Source organism: Zonotrichia albicollis, chromosome 2 (genome assembly GCF_047830755.1).
Source record: "Zonotrichia albicollis isolate bZonAlb1 chromosome 2, bZonAlb1.hap1, whole genome shotgun sequence".
Taxonomy (NCBI): Eukaryota; Metazoa; Chordata; class Aves; order Passeriformes; family Passerellidae; genus Zonotrichia; species Zonotrichia albicollis.
In genome coordinates, this window is record NC_133820.1 from 34916553 (window position 1) to 34936871 (window position 20319).

A 20319-nucleotide genomic window follows, 5' to 3' on the forward strand; every position below is an offset into this window, starting at 1 on the left:
GCAGTCAAAGTGCAAGATGCAAATTTGCCAAAATTAAAAGTTGCAGCATGAGATAGAGCATTGGTAAATGTGGTGAAAGCCAAAACTGTTCTGTACGGGATGAGCTGAAAAGCTGCTGACTTTCTTCCTGTGACTTTGCAACATCCTGGGGGGTTCAGAGGGCAGGCTGGCCTGGCTGCTAAGAGTCAGCCAAGACAGCACTTTTGTGTGGAGGATGTTTGCACCACAAGAGCAGCATGGTGCTCAGAGGAGCAGCAAGCACCTGAGGGAGAGAGAGGAGTGCACAAAGAGACTCTGCTTTAGAATTCCGTGCTGCTGGGGACCAAGAGCATACCTGTGCATGTGTGTATCCATAAGACTCTTAACTCAATCTTATTTTTCACAATCTAAAATTCTGGTTTTCTGCCCATAGCAGGTCTGAATGTGAAACAAAGTAAAGGACAAAGAAAATAATCAACCAATTAGCAACTTAGCAATGTCCAGGTGTGGAACTTATATGATTTAGTCCAGTGTAATAGGCCTGTGAAGGATGATAAAACCCTACAGCGAGACAGCAGGTTAGCAGGTAATACATTTCAGTGAATATATATTGCTTGTAAACTGGCAACAATCTACCTTCAAGAGCTGATGAACCCCATTTATGAACACTGAACAATGTAAAACACTTTCCAGTCCACAGTCCACCATCTTAAGAAGTGATGTCACTCTGGTTTTGAGTGGGAAAAACAGATCATGGTAAGTATAACACCTATTTTAAGTGAGGAATTTCAGAGGATTATGCCTGTGTTGACTGGCTCTCTTCCTTGGTCAGTCGCTGGAAACCGAAGTTCCTTTAAAAGTTGCTTGTAGCTGCTTGATACTCAGCTTTGATCCCTTCCACTCTAAAATGACATGCAAAAATGGAGAAAAGCAATACTTGCTTGCAAAAAAGCACCTTGCAAGAGTGGCTGTTTGATAGCTGCTAGAGGGAGAGTAAGTAACCAACTGTATCAGTTTACATGAGTAATACATTTAGGAACTGCAATTAGCTTAGAAGTCTGTTTTCCAAGCACTGTGTCATAGTCCTTGGAAGCTTAGCTCAAAAGAAAGCTCTAACAATGTGTGTCAAAAGATATTTCTAAATCTAAAGGAAAAATCCAGTTCTTCTGATGATGCAATCAGCCTCAGTACCCAGTCTTTTAAAATACTGAAATAAGAGGTAGTCAACAGAGGCTTATAAACATGTTTCTTTATTCTTTCTGTAAAATCAGTTCATACTTTTACTAGAAAGGCATCAATCAAAAAAATTTGACAACTGCTACTATATAGGGGACAATTTATTTTACTTATTTCCAAGGAATATTTTGTGAAGGTGAGAATAAGTAACCTCCAAATGAGACACAATAAGTTACATAAGCTAATTTGCATACAAAAAAGTGAACTTGAAAGTACATTGAAAAGAATATCAGTAAAATATCTAGACATACACATGAAATGAAACTTCAGTTTTGGTAATAAAAATAAATATTACTACAACTAGAAAGCATTTTATCTTTTTTGTACATTGTTGCACCTTTAGAGAAGATATACATGTATTTGTTTTGTTTTGTGAAATATTTACTTTGGTTTTGGTTATTTTACAGTATTTTAATGCTTATACTCTTAAGAAAGAGAGGAATGCCATATCTTTATGGAATCTTATAGAAAAATAATCATACTAGTGATCTGAAACACAGAATTAACATATTTAGTGGAAATCACAAAGTCATAGAGTGGTTTGGGTTGGAAGAGACCCTAAAAAACATCAAGGTGCACCCCCCTGGCACTGGCAGGGTCACCTTTCACTAGACTGTGTTGCTCAGAGCTCCATCCAACCTGTTCTTGAACACTTCAATGGGTGGGGCATCCACAGGTTCTCTGTCAACCTACTCCAATGTCTCACCACCCTCAAAGAAAAGAATTTCCTCCTAATATTTTATCTAAACCTACTCTCTTTCATTCTGAATCCATTCCCCACTACCCTGTCACTTCATGCTCTTGTAAAAGTTCATTTCTGTCTTTCTTGCAGATTCTCTTCTGGTGCTGGGAGGCCACAATTCGGTCACCCCAAAGCCTTCTCTTTTCCAGGCTGAACAATCCCAACTCTCTCAGCCTTTCCTCACTGAGAGAGGAGGAAACACAGGAGAGGTGTTCCATCCCTCTAATCATCTTGATGGCCTCTTTTGGATCTGCTCCAGCAGTCCATGTCCTGCTTGTGCAGGGGACCCCAGAGCTGATGCCGCACCGCAGGTGGGGTCTCATAAGAGCAGAGGAGAGGAGCAGAATCCCTTCCTTCCCCTGCTGGCCATGCTGCCCAGGACATGTTTGGTTTCCTGGGATGCAAGTGCACTTTGCTGGGTCATGGCCACCCCAAGTCCTTCTCAGCAGGGCTGCTCTCAATCTGTTCATGCCCCAGTCAGTGCTGATACCAGGGGTTGTCCCAGCCTAGGTGCAGCACCTTGCACTGGGTCTTGTTAAACCTCATGAGATTCCCATTGGCCTACTTATCAACCTTGTCCAGATTCTTCTGGATGACACTCCATAATGGCATGAAATACTGGATATGAACCTAACAAGCGAATTAGTCATGCTAGTGCAGTCTCCTTCTTAGTGGATGACCTTCTAAATTTATCCCTTATTTCCATTTTCAGAACTGTCTTCCCTACCATTATTTTCTGTTATTTGAGGTATTCAGTGATGATCAGTAGGTCAACAGGTCATGTGTTATTAACATATGTATTAGAAAAAAGTGGCTGTTGGTGGAAGAGTGTTTGAGTTCAGACAGAACACTCCTCTGGTCTCCCAAATGTGTACATCATAGTGTCAAGTGCATCAAAGTAACAACTACAAGTGACTGACAGAACTAGGATCCCCAGGCAACAACAGCAAAGGGAAGACTGGTCACAACTTCTTTTCCAGAAAAAACTATGGTGTGTGGTCAGTCATATATTCCCAAGAAATAACACATTTTCCCAAGGAAGAAAGTAACACAGGGAGAAAAAAAGAATTATGGACTCATCAGCAAGCAGAAGTGTTTGAACAGACTTAGTGATCTGTGCTGGCCCAAAATCTGAAGAAATTCTCCAGGTTTCTTTCTATAACCAGTCTTCCATAAAGAATCTCTTTCCTTTTCTGATGTTGTTGAATCATTCATGTTCCTGGACACGAGTCTTGAGGAAGATCCTGCCCCACTGTCAGATCAGACACTGAGTTGTAAATTACATTTTCCTTCTGCACATAAGTAGTATAAGGTTCTACTTCCATTGTGTCATCCTAGCAAAACAAAACCAAAAACTGTGAATACAAGGAGGAATTTAGCTTGGCAAGGCTCTGCAAATCTTTCATCTGGACTGAAGAAAATAACTGGGAAAGAGTGCTCTCATATTTACTCCTCTTCAGTTATAGGAAAAAACCCCTCCATTTCTTTTTCTACCAAGGAATGTGGATTGCTGTTTCTATCAGAGATTTGGAGTGTGAAGCTGAGGTATTGTTTCACTTGTCTGCTTTATCTTCCCTTCTACTCCCCTTTTTTGGCCTGAAAAAAAATTTTATTAGGGTCTGATTCTCTAGAAAGAGCAAATGATAGGCTATAGTCTTGACCTTGATTCATTCCTAATCAGTCTGCATTTCAGTCTACAGACATGCCAATGAAAGTCCCACGACATGACAGCAAGAACGCTGGTACTTAAACCATTATTTTACATTAATGCAACTGTGTCTGTCAGCAGCAACTGGGAGAGGGGGCAGCAGAACAGCAGGAATACTAATAACTAGAATTGACTAAGTCTCTTTAGGAACTGAAGCATCTTTTTAAGTTGATGGCAGAATTTGAGTCTAGTGTATACTGTAGGTGCACAGATGCAATATAATTAATATAATATAATATAATATAATATAATATAATATAATATAATATAATATAATATAATATAATATAATATAATATAATATATTAAATTAATATAATAACGTGTCTGTGTAGAGATGCTGTTATTTGGATTTGGCAGCAGACAACAGAGACAGCTTACAAGTGAATTGCTCAGTTACACAGGAAGCTTCTAACAACATAGGATATCCAAAAATATCTCCCAGTTTGCAGCTCAGCTCTCCTTCCATGTTCTTGAGTATGATTTTTGCTTTAATTGTGGATTGACCATGCAAGATAAAGAGTGGCCTTCAAAATTCACACAATTATCATTCTGGACACCAAAAGGGATATTCTTTTGATTTTGGTGTCTGTTAATCTTGTTGCTTAATCTTCTTGTTCACTAACAGTTCTCTTTATATCACCCAACCTATGCTATTTTCTCCTTTCCTGACTATTATTTGGAGAGCAGTTGTGGTCAGGGTATGTGATATGACAAGGGAAATATGGGGGGACTGTCTCCTTGTTAAAGGATGGCTTGAGCTGAGTGTTTGCTTTTGAAACACACCTCTAGTGTTTGCTCCAAGTCAAAATTATGGTGAAGACAATAACTTCATTTTGTCCTATAAAAAGCTAAGAGTAAATATATCAGACACCCTAGTACTTGCTGAAAGCTGAGAGTAAAATTCTAATGTTTTCCTTTCACTGATCATGTTTCCAGGGCTACCAGAATCACCATGATTTGGTGATGGTCTAATTTGCATAATTCTCCTTACCTGTTGGGAATGTACAGGAGCAATTTCAGGAGGTTTGGTTTTGTGGCATGGTCTGTGAAAAAGAAAAGTATTAAAATATGTTTAACTGGATCACAGCCTGGTTTCTTTGATCAAAAGCTTATGAAACATTTATTTTTCTTGTCTTCAAGAGTAAAACCTTCTCATGTCTCTCTCGCCTTGACATTTGATCCTGAAATTATAGCACCCTACCTTTCTTAAGAAGTCTTTTCTTATGTTTGTGGGTGCTTATACATAAATTGGAAGCAGATTAGAATCAAAGTCCTCTGTAAGGATATACATTTTGTAGTTAGTGAAATGTTATTGAACTAATTCTTTACCTATGAGGAAAGAGGGCTGAGAGAAAAACAGTTTGTAACAGGCAAATGAGGAACCTAGCTGAGGTTTTCAGTACAGGTGCTAATTCATCCTTCCACTCCACAAATTATTTCTGTAGGTATTCATCAGAACTACTTTTTTTTTTTTCCTTCGGGTTTTTTTTTTTCCTTTCCATAGGAAATCCTAAAGGGACCAGAGCCCAGCTTCACTCAAGGAATTTTTTAGTAAATAAAGATAGATCTGCTGTCCCTTCTGTTCATATGGCAGGCTGGCATTGTTCAGTCCTCTGGCATTTAGTGGAACCTATTAGGCAGCAGAACCAGTGCCCTGATCTAACCAAGAAATATACTGGCAGACAGTGACAGTATCTGAAGAAGATTTACTCTCACAGATTCCTATCAGAAAGAAGTGTTCCCCTTTAGGAGGCAATGCAATCAGGGTCCTTGCCCAACTTCTTCCCATTTATATTTTACTCAGGGCATTATTCTGTGAAGATGTGTGCAATGCACAGTGCACAGTGTCTTCAATATTTGATGTAGTTAATTGGTTAATCACAGCAGCACAGACTGACAGAATCATATGATTTCAAGACACAAAGAGTACTTTAAAATTTCTTCTAGCACTAGACAATTTTTCCTTAGCACCTTAGCATAAGTACATACCTATTACCATGGAGCTTGAAATAGTAAATGACAGCCAGCAAGGTGATAATGATCAGAACACAAGTAATGATGCAGGCATACAGGAAAACATTGGTGACAATTTTCTCTAAATATAAAGAGACAGTCTCAGTTATATCTTCTTCACAGTTTCTGTATTACTTCAGTAGAAGATTAAAGTTGCTTTAGAACCTACATGCATTTTCAGCATGCTTGTAAAACAAATAGAATGTCCTTCAGCAGAAAGGAACATAGTAATGAAACTTTGCTGAGAGGTACAAATGGAGTCTCTGTCACAGGCAAAACTAGATTCCACTAATGTCACAATGGCCACTCATAATATATTTTCACTAAGCCACATCTGAGTTCCTCTCAAGGACTCATCATTTCTCAGTAGCCATAAATATTCTCAAAAGCAACAAGAAAACAAAAAACCAGAACCCAAGGGTCATATGTTATCAGACATTCACAATTTGGAATGAAGGAATGTAATTTTTTCTGCCAGGCACTTGAGACTTGGCTCTCTGTCTCTCTTACCATGATATTAAAGTTTGCATCCAAAAAAAAATAATCCTAATATTCTCATTCCAGGTGATTATTTGAATACAAAGTTAATGACTGCTTTCTCCCTTTTTCCATAAGCATTTCCACTACCACAAGAATACTACCATACTTTTATATATCCCTCTTAGGAAAGAAAGCATTATGAAATAATGTCTGCAACACAAAGAAGCCAGTGATGTTTCTGGACAAAGGCAGTCAGGGATGATACTCTTGTCTCTATAGGACTTCACTGAAGATTTCTGTATATTTTAGAGATTTTCCTTCCTAGAAAGAACAAGAACTGAGAAAGCTGGACAGGGGTTTGAACACGGAGCATACAAAGGGAAGCTCACCTGAGGGACAGCAGGCTATGGACTGGCTCTGGTTCCCAGCTGGGTGGGACACCATGCAGGTGGTCACATTGGTGACTCTGGTGCTACATGCTGTGAACTTGCTGAGAACAGTCACTGTCCCGTTGTCGTGGCACCTCTCCTCTGCAGTGGAGCTGCCCTCTGGGGCCCAGGAGAGCTGAGCCGGCGGCTTCCCCGCCGCTGCCTCGCACACGGGGCTGCCCTGCTCGTCACAGGACAGGCTCAGCCTCGGGGGCGCTGCAAAGCACCAGCAAGGGGACAGGCATGCAGTTAGTTTGGCACAGCCGGGCTGGGCTGCTCTTGTCCTCTGCCCAAAATGAACCTGAACTGAACCCAGTGAAAAGAGGAGAATGAGGCTGGGCGGTCATCCCATCTCATCCCATCCCAATCACAACATAGGCCCAAAACACACAAGATGAAGAACAGCTCTCTTTTCCCTTTTGCCCAACTCTCCCCCATCCAGCTGAGCCATTCATATCCTCTGTGTGTACATGGGAAATTCCTTCACGCCTGTCATTTCTAGCTAGACAGTGGAAAAAGGGAGCAGCAGAAGGGAGAAGAGTGATGGGAAATAAGGAGAAAAGAGACACAGAGATACTCCCAATGAAATGCATGATTTTTCCCAGCAAGAATCACAGAATGGCTTAGGTTGGAAGAACTTTGAAGATGCTCTAGTTCCAACCACCTTGCCATGCAAAGGGACACCTTCCACAGGAATGGGTTGCTTCAAGTCTCACTCAGCCTGGCCTTTGACACTGGGATGTCGACAGCTTCTCTGGACAATCAGTGTTCCAAGTAGCACTATCCTCACAATACTAAAAATGTTCCTAATATCTAATCTTACCCTACCTTCATTAGTCTAAAAAAAACCAGCTCCACTTTTGCACATTTCTTACCCTGCACGGTCAGGTGGTACCTTTTGTGGAAATTCCCTTCTGCTGATGCCACATCACAGCTGTAATTTCCCTCCTGGGCTAGTCCCACTTGCCGTATCTCAAGGGCAGGAGGCAGATCTGCTGTGAATATCAAGTTTATGTTGTCACTGCACGTTGTTCTGTGTGTCTTTTTCGTATCAGCCCTGTATACCAAGGTGCACAGGCCTCCGGCCTTGGGGGTTATTGTCCATTTAAGCAGAGTTATATTTCCTTTGAAAGAGCAGTTGAGAACTGAGCTGTTACCTACAGTCATCACTAAGGATGAGGAGTTGTGTCCTGAGGAGAAAAAAAAGAGAATGTGTGAGAGGGAGCCCAGGAGTTGTGATCTGGACTTCACAGGGAAATGTCTGCAGTGCTACAAACAAGTGTGAGACCATGGCTGTGCTCATCTGCACGTTGTCTGTCATCTCTTCCTGCAGCTGTGGATTATGGATCCAGTGGCCTGTCACAGCCAACCCCTGCAGTATAAATTTCCCACTGAGGATCATCTTAGTGGATAAGACTGGATACTGGAGCAGGACCCTACTCCTGCCCATTGTCTTCAGCGGTTCCGCATCCAAAGGCTGTGCTTGTGTGAGCAAATCCTCCAGTGGGCTGCTCACGGGGCCTGAAATACAGGAATGTGACTGTTGCATCCGGCCACATGACAGTGGCTTTTCTCTCTAACTGTTGCTGCCAACAAAACAAACAACTTTTACTTCTGCATTCATATGAAATCCCATACAGTGGGATTTGGCCTTGTCTACACCTTTCAGGCAGTACACAGGTGCACATAACACTGGTGGAGCTTTGTGTGGGAGGGAAGAATTTTGCCTCATGGCTCAGGGTTTTCTTATATGTGCATTAGTGTTGCCTACATGTACACAGGCAGCCTCTTTTGTGAGGTGCTTGTGAGACTGAGAGAAAAAAAGAGTCTGAGAGTAGGTTGTAATCCAGTGTGAAGAGTAGCTGAGGAAATGGGACTTTTGTGTCCTCTGGCTTCTGCTGAAGTTAAAAGCAAGCAATCCCTAGATTTCACAATGTTTGTGAACGATACTTCACAATTTTTGGGTTTATAGGAATAATACCCATAGCTGTAGTCCAAACAAACCTCTCTTTATCACTTATTTTCTATTTTAGTTGGTGGCCCTTAAACTTTGGGACAGTAAACCACTGATCTCTCAGTTCTCTGTGTCAGTGGTGGAAAATGAGTTGCTCTTTGCTTTGGCTGAGTAATGGCTTTAGTCTGAAAGCCATGTGTGAGGAGAAAACCAGAGCACTACTTTCAAAACCTGTATTAATCTGGACAGACAGCTCAAGTTAACCAATCTGATTGGTACTGACAAATAATTTTTTTCCCACATTATTCCAAAAATATTAACCCCCTCCCCAAAGCTTACCAGCAAACACACTAAAGCAGCAATTGAAAGTACATCTGGAACATGCAAAGAATTATAAGATTCAGTTTTTGCATGAATTAATGAAACCCTTTCAGTCCTCCTCCGTGGTACAAGATCTGACTTTGTTGGGTTTTGCTACTACTTACCCAGATTCAGAATTATATTTCTGCTATTAGTCCAGCACGCTGTGAAGCCCAGTTCTTAAACATTCACAATGCTATAGGAAGTGGTCTTAATGAGCAACAACTTTAAGTAATTAGTCAAATCATTACTATTGGCCTCTTTGAGAAAACTACTGTTGATTTTACCTTATTAATATTGTCTGAAATCTCATTATCTTCTTGAATCTAGGCGAATGAACCATTCCAGATCAACTACTTTTAGTTTTATTTGACTGTTTTCTGGGGAAATTATTTCTGACTTGCAAAATGAGCACACTTAACTGCATTTCAACTTACATATTCCTTCAAATGCTTTTGCCTTTTCATTTTGAGCATTAAGTATCCTTTGGATGAAGACACTTCAGCTGTTAAGAATGCTCTGTGACACATTACTACTCTGGAGGTGTTTTTAAATGACAAGTATTTTTCTCCTAAATGGCATTCCAAGAAAACGTGAGGTGTGTGTTTTAAACTCGGATGATTTTACCAGGAGCAGAACTGAAAGAAGTCTTTTGTCCCATGATAGTTTCTGGATGAGTTCAAGGAGTGCCTCTGAGAGTTGGTCAGCAAAGTGTTTCCTCTCCCGCTTTAACGTTGCTGAAAGCCTCAGAGCTCCAAGTCATGCAGAATATGGCTGACCTCATCTGAAAATGACTAAGCAAACCTGAGCACCCAAACAGCCCCTGTGTTGGAGCTGGGGTTTTTTTTTTTGATAATGTTTGCAAATGTTGAGCAAGAATGACAGTGTTGTGCATATTGAACTGGGTAGACTTCCATTTACATATTAAAGCAGCAGAAATTTACTTGTCTTTCAACTCAGCATCTCCTAAGCAGCTCATTGCAATGTAAAAGTTCCCCAACACAATGGGTTTTCAAGCTTCAAGGCTGTAAAGAAAGAGGCAGTGAAAGTGGTGCTTTTTGCTATCCCTTTTGTCATATTCTCCTCTGAATGAATCAGGTACCATTCACTTCAAATAAGAAACCACATCAGAAAGCTTAGAATCTGCTGAATCAATTTAAATACAATTTTAGGTTTACAGAAAATTTGTAGAAGGCTTATGAAATTCCCTGTATCTTGTTATTGATTTGGAAGACTTTAAGTATGACAAGAATTTCCCCAGATGACACATCAATTACTAAAAACTCATCTTGCTTATCCTAGCCACACAGCTTCATACTTCTTCAAAGAGGTCTTATAATATAAAAGGTTAAACTGCTTTCACTTTATTGCCCTCTTTTATTGCTAGAGTGCAAGTAAGTAGCACTAGTGTAAATATTAATTGTGAATTTTCTTCCTTGATTTGCTTTTTTTTGGGTACATGCTTCTAGAAACATGATCTTTTGATTTCTTTTACAAAAGAATGTGTCTGCCAAAAATCCTTAATGGTTCAGTTAATTTGTGTTTCTGAAGTGACTTTGAAGTGACTCACAAGCAAAATAGGACTGGACCTGGGTAATACTTGATGGGAAGCTTCCAAACCATGAAGAATAATGTCATCTATTTCCATGGAAGTTTCTGATGAACCTTCTATTTCAAACTAAAATATTATCCCAGGAAATGTCAAAATTTGCTAGATCTTACCACAGAATTAGCTTTATTCAGAAGCAATCCAAAATGGATATTCTCGGAAGTTAATGTGTAAATAGCTATAGAATCCTCAAGCACAAAGGCAGTTCCTTAAATAGAAGTTATTCCCATCCCTATCCCATCCTTCCTGGTGAGCCTTAGCATTTGCTCCACTTTGACCTCACATTGGACTGAAGTTGGACATATTCTGCTTTCTCTTTCTTATCAGCATACCAAAAGCCATTAAGTATCTAAAAGTATATTTTATTAGAATATAAATCAATAGATCATAAAGTGACAGGTCTACAGGGGACACAGAATTGCTGGCTTTACTTATGAAAGTAAAGGCATGAAAATAAATCTCCTCTGATCCCTCTGCCCCTAAAGAACAGGTTCTTTCTCTCAGCCCTCTTTTCTACTCCACACCTTTTTGCTGACTTGTCAGGTTGTACATTTTTTACAAGATCACACCTGGGCTCCTTTTCCCTCACAGTGAAAAGGACTTCCATGACTTCTTGTGGGCCTGCTACAATCAAGCCCTTTGCCAAGGTCTCCTGATCTGCTTTCTTTGTCCTCCTTATGCTGCCTGCCCCAGCCTGTGCTCTTGGATATGTACTCAGGAGCTCTGAGGGAAGCTGCAATCTCCCCTTTCCTCTGGGAATTTCACTAAACCTAGACGGTGTATGTCTACTCTACAGGAGAACTAAACAAACAGAAGTGTTTTTTGTGGTTTAATCCCAGCTGGCAACAAAGCCCCACACAGCCACAAGCTCACTCTCGTAGACTCCCACTACAGTGGGATGGGGAGAGAATCAGAAAGGTGAGAAAACTCAGAGGTTAATAGGCAAAGCAAAAGCTACGCACACGAGAAAAAAAGACATCTCAAGGACAGGTAGGTGTTCAGCCATTTACAGGAAAGCAGGACTGTATCATGCATAATGGTGACTTGGGAAGACAAACATCATAGCTCCAAGCATCCCTTCTTTGTTCTTCCCCCAGTTTTATATGCTGAGCATGATGCCACATGGTCTGGAATATCCCTATGGCCAGCTGGGGTCAGCTGTCCTGGCTGTGTTCCCTCCCAGCTCTTTTGGACCACAGTCCACTCAGTGGTGGTGTGAGAATCAGAAAAGGCCTTGGCTCTGTCTAAGGACTGCTCAAAACATCTCTGTAATGTCAACACAGTTTCCAGCACAAAACCAGCTCCATAGAAACCACTATGAAGAAAATGAGTTCTCTCCCTGCTAAAAACCAGCACAGTATTCCATTTCTGTTAAGAGAAAATGTTCAGTGCTGCAAGTATTTTAATTCAGACCTCTCACCACACCACTGTCTTCTGGAATGGTCTTTTCATGCTGCAAGGTGGCTAAAAGTAATTTGCTGCTGTTTCCTCTGTGATAACCAATTGGTTTGTGACCAATGCATTAAGGCAGATTTATGGCATCCACATCAGCATTTGTCTGCTCAAAGGCTCAGACCAGCATTTTGCACAGCTACAGCTGTTGAGGTGAAATCTCATCTTACAGCTGAACTAAACTGACAGCTTGCTGTGGCTGAAAAAGGGGATAATTAGTGCAGCAAGGCCTCAACTTCTGTGGGCCTGCAGAGAACAAGAGATTTGAAGGTCTGACCTATCAAGCTCATCTTGGTGCAGTGCTAACTATGGGACGGTAATTAAATGTCAGCACTGTTTTTTCGTTGCACACAAGAGATATGAAATAAAGGATTGCATATTTATTGTAAATAACATCTCATTTTCAGTTATGTTCTTCACAATTGAGTTGACTGGAAAACAGCAATTGTTTTTTCTGTTAGCCAGAAAGAGCAAAGCTCAGGAAACCAGAAGTATGTGCTGTCCATCACACTGATGTGGAAAACAGAGGAGTCAGGTTCTGGGAGTCTGTACAGCACCAGACTGAGCCATTTTATTTTGGTTGTGAATGCAAATCCATTGTGATCAGGTTTCACCTTGGAGACTCATCTGATAGTAGCAGGCCTTTAGACTGAGGTTCTCCAGTTTGACTGCAGCCTCTGAAATCTAATTATGCCATCTCATTGTCTCTCCTTGACTTGCAGAAGACTTCAAGCCATGTCTAAGAAGGATCTCAAGCTGTATTGCAGTGCACTGAGTGCACGTTCCAATGCACTGACAGATTCCACTTTTATGGAAAAAATAAACTTGGTTGAGGAGTTCACATTTGTGTTTCAAAAATGTGCTGGTTATTGTTGTCATTGTAAGGTTACTATAATTTGAAAAGACTGGGGGAAAAAATTTGCTCTGTTTTTTTCAGTGTGGTTTTTGCAGTGTGTTTGAAAGCTCTCATGAATAACTAGTTGCACCAGCTTCTTTTCAGTATCACTTATTTTGTCATTTCTCCTATTTCTCAGAGACTTTCTCACACTAAAAGACAAAGGTTTTAAAAACAGGAACATTTGATTGTAAAGCCACTAAACTTCTGAGGGGAATCAATGCAAAATCAGAGACAGCTATGCAGGTTGAAAGTGCTACTTTCAAACACGAAAGATTTCCAGCCTCTGTTAGTCTTCATAGCAGGTTTTAAACCACAGTAGAAATTTTTATTGCCCCAATTTCCATGACAGTCTCTTGCAAAATTTAACTGTTAGAGTTTTTTGCATTTTAAAGAGACTACTTTCTCAGACATATTTCTCAGACATCCTCTTGATTCTTTATTTCTTACAGTAATAATTTACCAGAGCATTATGATGCATCATCCCCCTACACCCTCTGTAGGTATTAAACTTAGAGATACAATGAACTGAAACAATGATCGTACCACAGCCAATGACTAACTGTATCTTGGAATGAATGTAGTATATGAGTCACAGCAGGTTGTAAGAAAAAAGGCAGCACTGGACGCTTGGAAGAGTTCAGATACAAGTCTGTGTTCTGCATCTATTTTCCCCTTCTACTGCCACAGAGTCCCTGTGACACCCAGCAAGGCTTGTCTGGAATGAAATGAAAGATAAAGAGAAGTGCTTTGCACTAGGGTAGGAATTGCTGATGTACTGACAGATTCTTATAGAGTGTAGCTTTGTGACTTTGAAAACACAGCCACAACAGCACAGGATGGAGTGTGGGCCAAAAACCTCTCCTGTGTTTCAGGTGAGAAGCAAGTAGTTAGACTACTTTAAATTTCATTATAGAAACACATCAAATAGCTGACCTAAGTTCATAAGTCTGTTTCTTAAAACCTAGATCAGAGCTTTTTGAGCACTGATGTATCTTTAAAAGGAAACATTAAAAGAGTTGTACCTTTATTGCTAGTTTCACGCTCATGCTCTTTTACCCATAGTTATCATTATTCCTTGAAAAGATGTCTTATTTTCATTTCATTCTAGTTAGGAATTTCCTTTATCTTCAAAATTCCTTTTTTCCTCATACTCAAAAAAGTTATTTTGTTCTTCTTTTAACACATTTATTTTCTGTCACAACTACCATGCCACTTGCAGTACTTTTCTTGCCAACAAGAAAAATATTAAGTATTATCACTTTTTCTTGCTGTTTCATGCAAGCTGAGATAGTAATCTCACACTCTTTGTCATTGGTTTTACAATATGAAGTGCTCCTAGAATGGCTGGATTTTTTAAGATTGCAAACTTCAACATGACTTTATATGTTGCAGAGGGCTGAGGACGCTGATAGCAGTCAATAGTGATCTCAAGGTTTCAGTGCTCCCTCTCAAGGTGGAATATCCCAGTTGCCAGTTCCTAGTGTGTAATTTTTCTATGATCTTTCAATTCTCTTACGCTTTCTCTAGTATCTTTTCAAGCAGTCTTTCAAGACAGCTAATTTTGAAGGCAATGAAAAGATGCTAAAGCTCACTTAGGTAGAGATGTGTTTGATATAGTGTCCCCTTGAAAAAAAATTAAGCTGAAAGAATAAAAGACAACTACAGGGACTACAACTGTCCAAGGGATGGATAAAGAACTGGGTTAAGGAGAGAAAGAAAAGGTAATTAAATGGTGGTGCCAGTTTTAAGATAGCTTGCTGATAATGTTTCTCAGCAGCTGATTTTTGCCGAAATTCCATTTAAGTTTTTACTTAAGTTTTTACAGAGGCATTGGCTCTATCAGCAGCATGCGAGGAAATTTGTTGAAAGCAGGAAGAACACAGTGTTATTAGTATAAATAGTTGATCTGTCACACAAGAAAAATCAGTTGACCTTGATAAGTAGAATGTTAGATATGTGCTGAAATTCAGCCGCTAAAAATGTCGTAATAATAAAAAATAGGTAATCCAACAAATTTTGACTGGAAAGTCGACTACAGAACCATGCCTTAATCAGTATTTAAACCAGCTTTTCAATAAAATGGGTACTTGTTTTGGTGCTCAAATTGTGTGCGAAAAGTGTTTTCTAATAAAATGCCTGCAATTTGATCCAGCAATTCAGTGATTTATGCCCATGTAAATAGGTTATGTCTCAATATAATATGACTGCGGGGAAAAAAAAAAGGATAGCTACACTTCTTAAATGAAGAGAACAAACACTGTTACATCCTCAGCTGATAATAAATCATCACTGAGCTTAATAAGCTGTCACACAGTATATCAGTCTGGCAGTAAACTTTGAACTTTGCTACTTCTGAACTGTGCAAAGTAAGTAAATCTTTCTTCTTGCAGAATGTGAGCTGGAATGGATGAGGGCAAAAGGGATTTGCACCTGATGTCAAAGTGCCTTGGGTAGCATTGCTTTCAGAGTAGCACTGTGACACCACGTGTGACAAAGTGATTCCAGTTCTCAGTATAGAAACAGATACAGATTGTTTTATATTTTGTTCTATGTGCTGAACTTGGCCTTTTACTCTCGGCCACATGAGAACAAAAATAAACCAAGTACTCTTCACTTAGGCTTAAGCAGCATTTTCCTACTATTCTAAACAAAAATAGATAATTTTCTGCAAACTGTAGGTTGTGTGCCTTCTTTTTCATACTTTGCAGAGAGCAGATAACAAAATACTATGAAAACATACTTCTGACCTCACTTTTATATGGTTAAAATCACAGTCATACCTTGTTTAGTGCTTACCTTTAGTATTGCAGTTTTCATCCCAGCACTGTCTTACTCAACACCAAGACAAGGCAGCATAAGAAAATCCTCTATGCTTTTTTTCTTAAGAATGATTGCACCTCTAACTACAAAATATATCAGCTGTGAGTTTTAAGTAGCACCTACCTCTAGAAGTGCATTCACAGTTAAAGAAAATCTGCTTGCTTTGTAAGTAATGAAGTATGTGGTCAGTTTAGAAGACTGAACTTCCTTCTTTCCATGGTTTTGACAGCACACAAGTTGAGGCAAAAACACACTCTGTGTTTGGACCACAGCAAAATAAAACGTTGGTATCATAAGGATGTGTTTCGAAGATTGGACTATGGCAGTTTAGATGTGTTCTATGAAAATTTTTGCTTTATTTAATGGTACAGAATTCTTTCTAAAGAATTTGGATGAGAAAAACAGTCTGCTTGCGTTCAGATGCTTTTAGAGTAAAAGAAGTCAGAATAATTCCAGCACACTGTCCCAAAGGAGCAGCAAGGAAATAGTGAAATGGAGACAAATGTAAGTTTACCATAACAGATTTTTTTGGCTATGATTTTTTCTATCTGGAGCAAGATTCCGTCATAAACTAGAAGTCAACAGAGACAGATGCAGTGAAACATACTAGGGCAGAGATAGTCAAAAGGCAATAAAATGCTGGTACACTAGTGAAAAAGAATGTACTGGTTTTATTAAGGAAAGAAACAAAATGAAAGCAGTAGCATTCAAGGAAGTTAAATATGCAGGCAAACTTGAACTGTAGCTAGGTTGCTCTGTAAATTTACTTTCATTCACCTCATAGTCTATTATTCCAGCACAATGTCACTGACTTCAGTTTTTCACTTTGATAAAACTGAACAACCATAGGGAATTACATCTCTTTACTGATAATGGATATCAGCAACTTCCTGTGAAGCTCTTGCACATATCCATTGTCACAGGATAAACTACAGAGGCAGTACGTACCCAGTCAAATGCTGCAAATGTTATTTGAAAAAAAAAAAAAGAGATTTATTGCATAGACTTCTCATGGAAGACCTTGCCTGTCCTTACCACTCTCCCTTGGAGTATACACAGCCACTTGAGGTGTTGCGTGTGCTTAGCTAACTAGAGAAACCTTCAGAGCATTACCAAACATATTTTAATGTTGAATTTTTTTCACTGCTGCTACTGAAGATCATCACAAAATGATTTTTAGTATAGATATGCCCCAACAACTTCAGCAGTTCATTATCCAACTCTACCTGAGGGCAGATCTAGGTATGACAATTAGGAAGCAACCTCATCCTTTTGTCTGAGCTGCTCCATCTTCTGTGGTAAAAACTAACGCAATCACCCAAAACAACATGCTGAGGAAATGTTAAGGAAAATGTTAATGGAGATAAAGTCTGGTTACATACAACAAATTTTCCATGACTTCATTTCTTTCAGAGTAGCTTGCTCTAGTCTTCAGAAGGGGGGACAGTTCCTTCTGAGCTTCATGCAACACTGAAGACTAAAATTATCTGGACAGAAAATGCACATTAGATCAGCTTGACACATTTAGCCTGTGATCTCTGAAGGAAAAAAACCCTTGCTGCTAAATCTTACCCGGAAAAGCCACCCTCATACTGAAGGAAACAAGTTAAGGAGCAGTGCTAGCTAAAAACTTCCCATCAAATACAGGCTGCTTTTTATTGGGAACAGTTTGAGGAAAGAGGTTTCAGGTGGGAAATTAGATTTCAATGGAACATCATTTTTATATTCTTTGAAGGGCAATATAATTGGTTAACTAAGACACCAATAAGTTAAAATCCAAACATCTTCGCGCGAAAACTCTCCACTTTTTGGCATTGGATTTTTAAAAAATATTTCCAGCAAAGTGAATTTTTAAAAATAATTTTTGCCGGTAGGATTTCTATTTGTCTCCCCACTTTTTCTTCAATATTCTGTGATGTATTCACACTCCTTTACTTTTTGAGTAACTGTCTTCAAAAATGTAGATTGTCTTCGACGCTGCCATAATTGATCTGCATGAACTTGAGCAGGTTCCTCAGTATTCTTTTGAGATAGTTCTAACCTAGAGAATAGGGACAGATCTTTTACCACCAGAGTGCCTGTTGGGAGGTTAATGATCCAAATAATGTTAATAATGTTCATGAAGTATTTAAATTTTTTCCAGTGGGTAGCACTGGGGTAACTATTTAGAGCCCCTCCTCATCACACCAGACATTATAGATGGGTGTTCCACCACTGCCAACAATGACTGCATCTTTTTAGCTTTAAAATACCACAAAGAAGATATTTTTATTTACTGACCAATGTCCATGTAGTTTAGTTCTATCTGTTCAAAATAGGAATGGACACATGCATGTTACATATTATACAGAGATGTCCAAAGTTGAATTTGGATCTCACAGGCATATCTGTCTTCCTCCTCCTGTACAGAAACAGTTTAAGTTTCTGGAACTGTTCCTGAAATCCTTAGCCCCATCATCAAATCCCTGGATTGCTTTATGGTGTCTGGAAAAACATAAGCTCTGAAAATGCAAATGAGCAGTATGTGGGAAACATTAACTGCTGTAGTTAAACTGTATTAAAATGAAGTAAATACACTGAAAGACAGAAAATTTGGACTGTCAATGCCCTTAGTACAAAAGCCTTTCCCATCTTGATACTGGCATGCACCTTAGAATGAAATTCCAGAAGCTCCTCCCCTCCACCAGCACATCAGACTTTCCACTTCTCTGAAAGGTCCAAGAGATCCCTGCCCTATTTCAAAGTGCCTGCAGCCTCTCTTCAGCAGAAACTCCATGTCCAAAAGCTTCAAGTTCCCAAACACTTTCCCAGGCATATTTTTAGGGTGTTGAAAGACTCATTTTCTCAGATGATGTGATTTGGAGGTCTTAGTAAAAAGGCTATTTGTGACAAATTGTATGCTCCCAGCTAAGGGTCACTACATAGTTGCCTACATAGAAGTCACAGGGGAAATACCTGGCAGCCTTGTGACCACTAAGAAAAGATGAGCAGGAGTAGGTATTGGGAAAGCCTATCTTAACTGTGCATTACAATTTTTAGCACTTAATTAAAGATGTGTAACTATTTATAGCTTTTATAAAGAAAGGAGCTTTGCACATTTCCCATTCTTACATCCCAATGGCCAATTGGTCCAGTTAGACTCACCTGCTAATCTCATGACCATGATGATGGTGAGCAGCACAAAAACATACACGGTCTTCCCAGCAATCTTCATGTTGGTTCCTGCTTTCATGGCTCAGGCAGCTCCCTCACTCCATCCATCCCTCCACCAACTTAACTGTGGTCAGGGCAGCATTTCTTGCCTGCCAATACATCCTCAGCAGCCAGTGTCAGCGTTTCCTCTTCCCCTTTCCCATGCCTCTCCTTTAGCTGTGCATGCTCTGGGCTGACTGGCTCCTCAAAGCTGGAGAGGTTCCTCCTTCTGACTTTTCAGAGCTTCCTGTGCTGAGAACCCAGGCAAACACTGAGGAAACAGGCTGAGCAATTCTGCCTTCTGTTCATTGGCTCTTCTCAGGAGGCTGATAAGTGAAGATAAACGCTGCAGCAGAGTTCAGAGAGTAAAACCAGAGGAGATTATTCAATGCTGAGTTTAATATCAAAAAGGAAATCTTAGTCTTGGGAAACTAGAGAGAGACTTCATGTTTCTCACTGCTTTTACTTCTGCTAGTTGTTTATCACATCTTTGTCACAACCTCCAAGAAAATTCTTCCACGTCTTCCTCAAAAAAACAAAAGCAGTCTTAAAATCTTCTCTATTGTGACATTTTCAATTATTTCTCTCTCAAGTACCCACTTAGCACATGGAATTCTACACTTTCCATATATATACACAGCCTCATGTGAACTTTAAAGTTTCAGACCTTGTGAACTCCTAAATAAGTTGTAAGTGTACGCTTACTGCATCTCCACCCTTGCCAGCTAAAATATTACAAATCCAAAACTCATTTTTTGCAGAATCTGAAAAAAATTGTGAATATGGGATAGTTTTCCAGAAAATTGCAGAATGTCTCATTCTGGAGGTTTGAAACAAGGAAGCAGTAAATATTTCCAAAATGAAACACTGACACTTCACATTTAAATGATGGTTTTGTTTAGAAACTGATCTAATTTGAAGGGGGCAGAAATTTGTAAAAAAGCTGAAATATTGAGCAATTTTTTTTTTTTTGGCACAGCTGAAATTACATTTTTGTCTGGAAAACAAACACAAAAAACAATTCACTATTATGCGCCCTTAATCTAGTGCAGGCTTCCCATGGGGTCACAGCCTCTGAGTCACATGTCCTCTGAGACATCCACCTGCTCTAGTGTGGGGCTGCTCCATGGGCTGCAGGTAGATCTCTGCGCCAGCGACTGCAGGGGAATTGCTGCTCCAGCACCCGGGACACCTCCTGCCCCTCCTTTTCTGACCTCGGTGTCTGCAGGGCTGTTTCCTTCACACATTCTCACTCCTTTTGCCAGGTGAAGCTGCTTGGCCATTGCCTCTCACTGCTTAAATGCTTTATCCCAGAGGATGGGCTATCCATTGAGCAGCAATGGAGAAGTTTGTATGCTGAAATTTCACCAGGTGACATCTGGTGAAATTTGATGGGTACTAGAAGCTGTAAAGAAATGCAGCACTCTTTGTGCAGAGAGATTTGT

At 39.8% G+C, this 20319-nt stretch overlaps 1 protein-coding gene across 5 annotated transcripts; it reads right to left on the reverse strand.

The window, feature by feature from the left end:
• Window positions 1-1208: 1208 nt before the first annotated feature.
• LOC102067431 (cell surface glycoprotein CD200 receptor 1-A) lies at window positions 1209-19368 on the reverse strand. 5 transcript variants are annotated; one of them, XM_074534724.1, is made up of 6 exons: window positions 18827-19368; window positions 7465-7581; window positions 6551-6895; window positions 5658-5763; window positions 4660-4711; window positions 1209-3291 (listed from the first exon to the last, which is right to left on the reverse strand). In XM_074534724.1, exons 1-6 carry the CDS (start codon window positions 18912-18914, stop codon window positions 3169-3171), a joined length of 831 nt encoding a protein of 276 aa, XP_074390825.1. In that variant the 5' UTR covers window positions 18915-19368; the 3' UTR covers window positions 1209-3168. The 5 variants fall into 5 exon arrangements, with proteins under 5 accessions (XP_074390825.1, XP_074390824.1, XP_074390823.1 ...); XM_074534723.1 differs by having other exon boundaries at window positions 7465-7584; XM_074534722.1 differs by having other exon boundaries at window positions 7465-7779; window positions 18827-19362.
• Window positions 19369-20319: the final 951 nt, after the last annotated feature.